The 10,290-nt window shown below is 42.8% G+C and overlaps 1 protein-coding gene across 1 annotated transcript; it reads left to right on the forward strand.

The window, feature by feature from the left end:
* Positions 1 to 9,314: 9,314 nt before the first annotated feature.
* Positions 9,315 to 9,575, forward strand: SPTSSB (serine palmitoyltransferase small subunit B). Its single transcript, XM_009278918.2, has one exon. It carries the CDS (start codon positions 9,333 to 9,335, stop codon positions 9,573 to 9,575), a length of 243 nt encoding a protein of 80 aa, XP_009277193.1. The 5' UTR covers positions 9,315 to 9,332.
* Positions 9,576 to 10,290: the final 715 nt, after the last annotated feature.

Here is a 10,290-nt window from a genome sequence, read left to right on the forward strand (position 1 = left end):
CATCGCGGCGGAGGCGCCGTCCCAGGGCTTCCCCAAATCAAGGGGCTGGTGACCTTGGCCGAGCGGAGCTGCGTACCCTGCACTGCCATCGGCAGTTCACCAGCAGCTCGGGGAGGAGCGGCGGAGCAAAGGCCTTAGAGCAGGAGCGGCAGCAGTAAAGCCTCCAGGATTTGCTCTGCGTGCCTTCCTGAAGGTAGCACTTGGCTGGTGGCATTACTGAAGGACGTGCAGCCTTCAGCAAGGTCTCTCTGGACTTGTTGCTGTAGACCTGCAGTCAGAGATTTCCAGGTTTTGTTGCTGGTGCAGCTGTCAGGAAGATGGTTTGCCTTAGCAGGGGTTCACAGAAAACAAGTCAAACACTCAGAAGTAAAAAGGTTGAAATAGGTGGGGAGTGGTGGAGGACGGAAGGTGAAGGCACTACTCGTACCATTGTGGTGGCAATACTCATTGTTTGTAGACTTCTGCTCTTTGGTTTTCTTAGAGTTACTGGTTGCTTCCAGTAATCCTTCAGTGTGAAGTAGGTGCAAGAGTACCTCCCCATTGTATAAGTGGAGTTGGGATAGTATAGAGGAGAATCCCTGTAATAAATGCTACTACTTCACTTAATCAGCATGCATGGTACTTTTTGGACTGTGTATTTTAAAATGCTTTAGGAATTGGGATGCTTGTTTACCTTTTGCTCATGAATATCATGAGTATGGCACAGATAACTATGTCTTGAGAGCAATTCTGCGAGTCCTTGGAGTGATTTCTAGATGGTGCGGTTTTGGCAGAGAAATGCAGGGAAGCTCTGCACAGAGCATGTATGTTGTTCATCCAGCACCAATGGGAGACGTGATGAAAGGGTGCCTGGAGAGCAGCTCAGGGCCACGGGAATACTTGCTCCATCACCCCTGTGTCCAAAAAGTCTCCAGGACATGTGATGTAGTGAACGGCACCAAGACTCAGGTGATCCAGCTGGCTGATAGGAAAAAGCATCCATTGCTCTGCACTATGTTCTGCCAACCCAGTTTTTACCGAGTTTTTGATTTGTGCAGTAGTTGCATACCTCAAGCCTGGCCACACTCCTGGTGTAGAGCCGAGTGAGAATTCCCCAAACCAGCACCCCGGGAGGAGAGGCGCCCATGCAGTTGGGCTGCGAGACAACGCTCAGCAGCATCCCTGCAGAGGGGAACCCGCCTTGCCCCATTTAGCAGGTGCTCACTTCTCTGCTCCCGCAGCTCCCACTGCCTCGTGTGCATGTATATAGGCATGTGCAAAGCACCTGAAGTAAGATGTCAGCAGGTCACTCTGGAGACCTCCTCCTTTCCCTTCACCGGTGCTGTCTGCTCTAGTTAAACACGATGTAACCCAGACCCTACTGCTATTAGGGGGAAATCGGCACAGCGGCATGTTGCAACTTTGAAGAGCCTTGTCCTGCCCCACTGCCCAGCTGAACAGGAGTATTTCTTGTGTTCTCCCCTCCAAAAATTAATGGTGGTTTTGCTCTCCCCACATTTGAGGGGTATTCTGCTGTATCAATAGTTTTCTGTGTTCAAAACTGTTTGCTCATAGGGATGAAGTGGCCTGCGAAGGAAGTTGTTCCTTACTGCATCTATGGGGTTAAATCAGTTTCTGTGAAAAATGTGGATCTCCCTTTTTACTTCTTATCTGTTGCAAGTATCTCACTTCATTTTTCTTTTCCCCTTTTAGACTGATAACTGGCATGGTGCAACACTGCTTCCTTTCATTAGATCTCAAAGGAGATGCACTTGCACAACAGTTTGGTACCTGTTTTCCACTAATACCTGTCATAACTATGACAGTATTCACCTTCTCATATTACATATAACCCAAGACCAGCTATTATTTTCAGCTGCTTCAGAAATTACTCAGAGCAAACCAAAGAAGTCTGGATAAAATAAGAACTACATTTGAAAGTAAACCTTTTTGTAGAGCCCAAACATCTTAGCTATTTTGTTTATAGAGTGATGTGTTTATACAACCTTCTGAACTTTGAAGTCTTTTAAGTCCCCTTGAAGGATCTTGCTGATGTCCCAAATCTGAAAAGTCTCGCAGGAATTGAGGCTTGTCACCAAGAGCAAAGCCAAAACCCCTCTAAGATACCTCCTGGAACAGTTCTTCGAGAACTCTCAATTTTTAAGTATTTGCAATTTAAACCTGGTGCTGGTCTCTAGTCACAAATTTGAGGTCTTGCTTGGGAATCAGCTCTGTTCAAAACCATGTTAATAAACTATGCTTACACTGAAAATACAGGGAAAGTTGCCCTGAGATTTCAACTTGCCAATTTACCTGTCTTCCCTGGCACAGCTTGTCACCAAAGGCCAGTTCTGCTCCAACGTGCAAGTCCTGTCACAGGGGAAGGACTTAGACCCCAGAACATGCTCAGCCCAGACAAAGCTGGAAAGGAAGGGGTTTGTACACAAACTGTAAGAAGCAGCTAGTTATGTAAGAAAATGACTGAGGAAACTTCAGAGGAGGGAAGAACAGAAAATTCTTTGAAAAATTAATTTGGCTTTGGAAGAAAATGGGACAGAGCTGCTCCAAGATCGTTTTTGTTATAGAGAAGCTGCATCTTCTCCTTCTTCCATGCCTGAGTAGAGAAAGGGGAGTGCGCCAATAAATCAGCCAGGCTTCAAAGTTAGGGGGAGTTGATTTTTTTAAAAATGGCTTTTTGCTAGGAGCAGCCTACAGTTTTCAGGGAGTAGTTAAGGCATGAAATCAGTCTAAACATTAACTGCTTTCAACTGCTATGCTGCTTCTTGAATGGTTGGGAGCCTCTCTCCAAATGAGATCCCTGCGGGTGCTGCAGATCATCCTCTCCTTTCCTGAGGGTCAACAGTTTATATATCACATTTAAAATTACTTCCCGCATTGTTGTAGGCCATCGTACACTCGATCTGTGTACTTAACTTGACTAAAGGAGTAAACAGCATTTCAGAAATCATCTGTGCGTACTGCAATCCAGTGGAGAAATAGTCTGACAAGAATCCATTTGCTCTAGTTACAGATGCAGCTAAATTACAGCACCAAACCAATGCTTGGGACCACAGTATTATTGAAGAGCTGTTGAAGGAGCATGCATGTGACATGCACATGAGAACTAGGTTTGTGTTCAGAGCTGGAGATGAGGAAGTCTGGGTCAGATTTTGTCCAGGTGTGGCACTGCCACTCCTGTAGTGCCACTCGATGAGTGTTTTGCTGCCTTGTTTGAAGCTACCAAAGGTAAAAGGAAGTCTTTTCATTAACAGCAAAAGATGCGTGCTAGACTCCTAGGTCTTGTATGCATTATGTAACTTTTTGCCATTTAAAAGAAACAAAATAGCACCTATACACTACCACTAAGGTCAGCAGGAAGGAGGGTTAGTGTTGACAGATTAGGAAGCTGCTGGAGTCCACCCTTCCGAGCAAGGTAAAGCAGAAATGTAGCTGAAAATGCCATTGCCTTTTCTGCCTTACTGTTTCCACTCCTGAAGTGTTTTTCCACTCCTGGAAGATTTTTTTTCCATGGTGCAGTCAAACCATGTTCACCCACATGCAAAATGTCTGAGTCATGTACAGCAATAAAATTTTACCAGCTCTGAACTTCATTCTGGTGTTGCATGGATAGTGGCAAGAACACATACGTAAGAAAAGTTTACAATTTCTGTAGCACAGTACCTGGCAGTAATGTATGGCCAAGTGTGCGATGAGCTGCTGATTCAGGAAGATGAATGCTGAGGAAGAGAAACCAGAGATGGCCTTGCTGCTACCGTGCATTTTTACACCAGAATTAGAGGTGGGGTGTTATTTATTAAAATCTATATGTAAAGACATTTTTAATGGTGCATACTTGTCCATAGTGGGAGCTATGCTGGGAATATTGCTGCTGTTCTCAGTCACACTCTGTCTGGAGCTGCCTCCCTGTGTAAACAAGCTTTAGGGTACATTCAAACGTCCATGTGTAAGTACTACAGTAACCTGAGGGTTCTGCTTGTCAATAGGTAATAGGCAGCTTTCTAGGCTGAGCTGATGCTATATGGCCACAGGCCACACTGCATATGGGTAATCTGAGCAGCACAGATGCAATAGAGGAACAGACTGAGACAGTGTCCCCAGGAAATGCTGGCATTTGGATTCTCTGCACAATTTTAACTGCTGCCTCATCTAAATTTCTTCGTGATTTCTTTCCGATTACTGGTCCACAGGACCTGTATTTCTTTCCTTATGCACTATGCTTGGTGCTCACTGAATAAAACATATTAAAGCAAATGCATGATGGACTGGGAATGTGAATCCCTTTGTTGTTCTATTTGCATTTTCAGGAATGTCAGTCTACATAAAATCAATGGGTTCATCCCAGAGTTATGTTACATTAAGAGGGACAAGATTGGTGCCTTGGATAAGTCAGGATATTCTGTCTGAGTAACAGCAGAACAAACACATCTAACAACAATAAAATTACAAATAAGTAAGAACAATTACAGATAAATAACTTGCAGAAAGGACATATATTTCAATACCCAAGGGGTGTGATTATCCATTTGTCTCTAATAGCTGAAATTATTTATATATCAGACAACTTTAAAATAATTATTGTACTTTGCCTTGTCACACCTGCCATTTGGAGCCTACATGTTGTAGGTGTCCTGCATACAAGACCAAATCCAAGCATCACAGGCCCATAGCAGGATTTTACTTAAGCTTCAGCGTAAGTGCAATCCCTTAGGATTCTGCAAGACTGACCAACTCTTGCTTCTGTGCTATCACAGCAATTATTTAGCAAATGGCCAATTTTTAGCCAATTAAATATTTGCATTTTGGGGATGGATTGATTGTTTGCTTGTTTTTCCTTCCTACCTTGTTTATAACACTTGACCCTACTTTACATTCAAAGCATCAGAGACCACCTGTTTAATGATTATGGGGCTAACTCCAGGGTTCGTTTTTCCCCAGTCTAGATAAACTTATCTAGAGCTGAATATATGTTGGAAACCCTATTTCTCTATATGTGTAAGTCAACCAAACTCTCCTGCTGAGGGTGTAAGGTGTTTTTCAAGCATTCTTTGGAAACCAGTCCATCCCAGTTCCCCTGCAAGAATGTTTGTTTCCACAGGAATTTCCCAGCAGGTGCCTTTTGCCATGTGCTGTGCAGACACCAGTCAGAGTTGCAGACTGCTAGTGTGAACAAAGTCCCCAAAACCCTGTCGCTCAAAGCAGAAATAATATAGTACTTAACACTCGCATCTTCAGATTACAACTCCAAACACTAGCGCTAACACTGGGAACTAAGGTTATTAATACTTTTTTTTTGAGAGAGAGATTAGGCATGCTCTTAAATGAAACCTGGGATTTTTTTTTATAATGATTTATCTTTTCAGCTGCCCTAATCAGAGACATGTGTCAACAAGCAAGAATATCAGGTTGCCACTTAAAACAACAAAAGCTGCTTTACAGGTTTCTCTTCTTGCTTTTTTTGCTTGGAGGTGAAATTGCTGAAAATAATTTGAATATTGCTTAATGGCTTTAGAAGCTGAATTCTATTCATTTTATTCATAGCTGGTTGTAACAGTCCCATGGCCTCTAAACAGGAAGGCATTTCCACAATGCAACTGAATACTTAAATTCAAATTTGTAGACAAATAAGCACCAAGTTAAAATTGCATAACAGCAAATTATGTCCTGTTCTGGAATATTGGGAACTGATGAGCTAAAAACACAGGACCCTTTCAACTCAGAGTGCCAGCTGATTGCAGCATTAATGTAATAAAAACCAGTAATGCTTAAAAATGTAAGTGGAAGCCTCTCTAGGACAAGTCCTGTTTAAAATACAGAATTTTTAGCCTCGAGTTTCTGTTTGTCTAGTGATCTGCCATTCCCTTTGATTCTTGCTACAAGGTAATTGGCCTGGGTGGTAAGGCTGCCTGAGACCTTTGGAGGTGTGGAGCTTTGGGCTATTGCTTATCCTTAAAACTGGCCTTGAATTAATGCACATGGGGTACCTTCAGACACTATGTCACAGTAACACAGTGGATTCTTGTATCTCATTGACTGAGCAGCTGGTTTAAGATGGCTTTTTTTTCCTTACCTCCTATGTTTTCCTTTTATAAATTATGCATCTAGAATTGCATTATTCCAAGACGCCCCTCATGTTTGCTGCATTTCTAAGACAGTCCTGCTAACGGAGAAAGTCTCTGGGTAGATTAAATGCAGTGGAAGTGTGTTAGCAGTGAGGACAGAGACTGTAATTTGACTGTTTGTTTGTCTTTTACTTATCTCAAACTCTATCATTCACTTGGCGACCGCACAGTCTCTGCATTAAGGCAGCTTGCATTCTTGCTGGTAGTCCAGGGAGTCCCATTACAGGTGTGCTGAGTGCCTGGGGATGGGGTTATCCCCCCTGTGCTGCAAACGGCAAGAACTGAAGAAACACAGGCTGGCTCCTAGGACTTGGTGACCGAGCTGAATGGAAACACAGTCCCCAGGCTGGAGAAAGTATAACAAGGCCTTTGGTATAAATCCAAAGGTCTGCTCCTTATTTTAATTGCTTCATACTTTATTCATGTATCCCTCCAAGACAGCAATGTCTAGTAAGTGATAGTGGTGAGTCTGTAGCCTGGTAGACTGGTCTAATATCAGTAAAATCAGCCTGGGGAATTTTTTCCTGTCTTTGGCTTTTCCTCATACCAGCTCTGTATTGAGATATACAAGCGTATGTGCCGCTGAGGGCAGAAAGCTCCATTAGCCTGGGATCTCTCCCCTCAAAACCACTGCAGCACTCTTCTGGTAACCTCATAGCCTTCAACACCCACAGCAAGCGCTCCGGCCTTGCAGTTTCTCTGTGCGGCAATCAGGCTTAACAGATATTTACCCAAGAAAGGATGAGTATAACCCCAGTGTAAATACCATAATCCTAGATAGTATGAGAGGGCCCTTATCGTTTCCCTTTCACTTGTATAGGAAAGGGCTTAACCTCTTCATTGAAAAATGCTGTTCTTTTTGCAGAAGGTATAAATAGAGACACTTTTGGCTCCCAATGAGTCACAGTTTGCCAGCTGTGCCATTTTTATTACAGGCTTTGCAATACTTACAAGGCTTTAAGGCCTCTCTTGAGTTCTGCCTTAAAATAATTTATCTGAAAGGAATCATCTTCCATTCATATCAGGACAGAAACCAGTGGTGGCCTTTCTCCCCAGCCTGTACCCTTGCAAGTAAAGCTGTTCACAGCAAAGACAATAATTGCTAGACTTAAAATAGAAGTGATCTGCCCCCCAAAAGCATTGTAGGCGGCCTCTTGGTCTAGGAGATATGGGGAAGATGGAAGTGAAGGAAATTGCTTTGGGAGAAGGAGGGGAAAGAAGATATATTGGGGAAGGTACTGATAGTTGGAGGACACAGAAGAAGAGGGGCTGGTGAAAAGTAAAGGCTGGGTGGGTGATGGAGCAAGTACAGAAATTTTTCTGCATAAAAATCTGCTAACACAAACAAGCCTCCTTCCCTTTTTTAATGCACAGTGTTTACAGCTTCATTGCGCTTGTTGCCGGCAAAGAGGTTGCGTTCATGGGGGTGTTGAGAGTTGAGGAGGATCTGGGGAACAGATGCAAGGAGGTCTGGACAGGAAGCCAAGGAATGGGAGGAGAAACACCGGGAGAGGAGCCAGCACATGGATGAAGGAGGGGGAGCAAAGACAGTCAGCTCCCTTATCAACAGCGTTGGACAGGCAATTGGAGTGCCAATTCAATCAGACAGTCTGCCACGCTTAGCGTGAGCCTACAGGTGTTGCCTTTCCAAAGAAGAAGGAGCAAAAATCTACCTTACAGTGTCTCCAGATGGTGAGGTGTAAGCTAGTCTGGCAGGATGCTCCTTTTGCAACTTAATATGGGAATGTTGAACCTTAACAACTGGCAGTACCAGTGACCTAAAGGAAGAAAGATGGAGAAATACAGTCCGTCAAGGTGTGTGCACTTAACAGTGCATCCGCCAGACAAAAATTTTACACATCAGTAACCAAAGTAAAGCTGTTACGAAACAAACCAGGGATCCTTTTTATCAGTAATTTGTCTTCCCTTCGATAAATACCCACATACCACCAGAATATACTGTACAGCCTCCAGAGGCAGTAAATCACTGAATATTGTAATATATTTGGCCTGTATCAGTGCCCTATCATTATTTTAATCACAGGCTGCAAATTTTCCAGTGCGACCTTCGTATTTGTTGCCTTGAGGGACAGAAAATTTCTGTTGCCCCAAACTCACTACGAACACAAGACTGGAGGGACGTAACATGTCCAAGCATCTCTGTTCCGGGCATTTTAGGCAACAGAAGTGTAGAACAAAATGATACATTGGAAGGTTTTCCAGCAGGACTAAAATCTGCTGTATTCCCTTTTACTGTGAGCTGACCTGGTCGGCATGTGTGTCCTTAAACTCAACCCCCAGAATAAAGGAGTCCCTCTGTGAAGCCTCGTACATTTGCTTATCATTCTGTCTCTGTATTTTCGCTAAGTAGATGTTTTTAGCCTGAATTTAAAGATTATTTAAAATACTGAAAAGCAATTTTAACAAAAAACAGTGGAAGGCAAAACCCATTTCCTAGTTAAACTTGCTCAGCCATTCTCCTTTCTGTGTGGAGACGGGAACAATGAATGCATAAAGATATTACCTGAGAGGAAAATCTTTCCTAGACTTGTAACTTCCATTAAATACTCTTTAAATCTGTAATGTATCTTATTTCTTTGGAATGAGCTGAAAAAACTTCTTATGCTATTTGAGATTACTTTTTTCCCTCCCTTTCATAGCTTGTCTTTTCTTTATTCCCAACAATTGCAGAATAATAAAAATTATTACCAGAAGTAAGCAGAGGAGTTTTTACAGAGCAGTTCTTTTAATCTCATCTTTATTCCAGAGCATACAAGTCTGCCATCCACATTTATGGAAGCTGGCCCAAAGCCTTCCCTTTTAAATGCATATCTCCCTGACTTCCACGTGAACCCTGTGCCTTTGTAAGCTAATGCGGTTTTAATTCCTACTGCAGAATGAATAGCAAAACACACTCATAATCAGAATGTAGGAATTGAGAGTGCCCAACTGATACAGCTTCAATAACTGCAGGCAGCAGCTGCTAGAGCTAAAGATCATTTTCCTCTGCTCCAGGGCAGCAGAGGCTGGTGATGGCATCTATGTGTTATTTCTGTTTGAACTTTATTTTATGTAACAATTACATGTGGTATCAAACTTGAAATGATGGTCACCGCATCATTTTTTAGTTCCAGGTCTGTCTTTCCACTGCAGCTGTAATCCAGATTTCTCTATCGTTACAGGTCATCTTCTCAAAATCACTGAAAGCTGAAGATGGATATTAAGCGTGTGAAGGACTATATCTATTGGCTGTACTACCAGTACCTACTGATCACCTGCAGCTATGTGCTGGAGCCCTGGGAGCGGTCCATGTTCCACACTATCACCGTGACTGTTTTCGCTATGGTGGTGTACACAGCTTACGTCTTCGTCCCCATCCACGTCCGCCTGGCTTTTGAGTTCTTCTCCCAGATATTTGGAGGCCAGCCCGAAAGCACAGTTTCCATCGTGAACTGAACTTGCCCGAGTAGTGACTAGCAGCTCTTGCAACTTGTGAAATGCATGTCTTCTTCAATTTTGTGTATTTATTCTGAAGCAGTTTTGCAGTTATGAAAATACCATTTTCTCTTACAAAACATGGCTTGCTTAATTACCATAGCCGAAAACCAGAATAATGCACTGACTACTGGCTGCACAGTCCCTGTTAAATGAAACACAGGCCAGCTTTTGCTGTGTGATAATGACACATATCACGTGGAATGCCACGTTTACCTAATATTCAACTGGCTCCCACTTTCAGCACCCTAATTTAATCACACTGGCATGTATGAAACAGCAAAGACTGTTTATGATAACTGTGAGGAGGTGTACTACGCTCGTTATACACAAAGAAGTTCTGCCAACAGAGTGCAGTGGCAAAACATACCATGCCTTCTTTGACCCAGGTTAGAGAATATAAGGAGATGAGTAAAATACAGCATGATTTGAGTACTAATATCTGGCTGGTTATTGACTTCTGGTTTTTAATGGATGGAGAGGAAATTGGAAGAGAAAGTAATAGGAGTATAAACTTGAATCCCACTATTTGCACCTAAGTTGCTGCATCTGAGTTTAGATGGTCTAAGATAGTAAAAAAACCATACTATAGGTAATCTGGCTATTTACTGAAAATGACAGAAAAAAAGAGAACTGGCTCTGTTTCAGTGCACTCCTGCCTTTTTTGATAAAAAAT

Source organism: Aptenodytes forsteri, unplaced genomic scaffold (genome assembly GCF_000699145.1).
Source record: "Aptenodytes forsteri isolate BGI_AS27 unplaced genomic scaffold, ASM69914v1 Scaffold299, whole genome shotgun sequence".
Classification (NCBI taxonomy): Eukaryota; Metazoa; Chordata; class Aves; order Sphenisciformes; family Spheniscidae; genus Aptenodytes; species Aptenodytes forsteri.

Excerpts from the sequence above, each read along its gene's own strand:
- SPTSSB (XM_009278918.2), top strand. The coding sequence starts at position 9,333 with ATGGATATTAAGCGTGTGAAGGACTATATCTATTGGCTGTACTACCAG.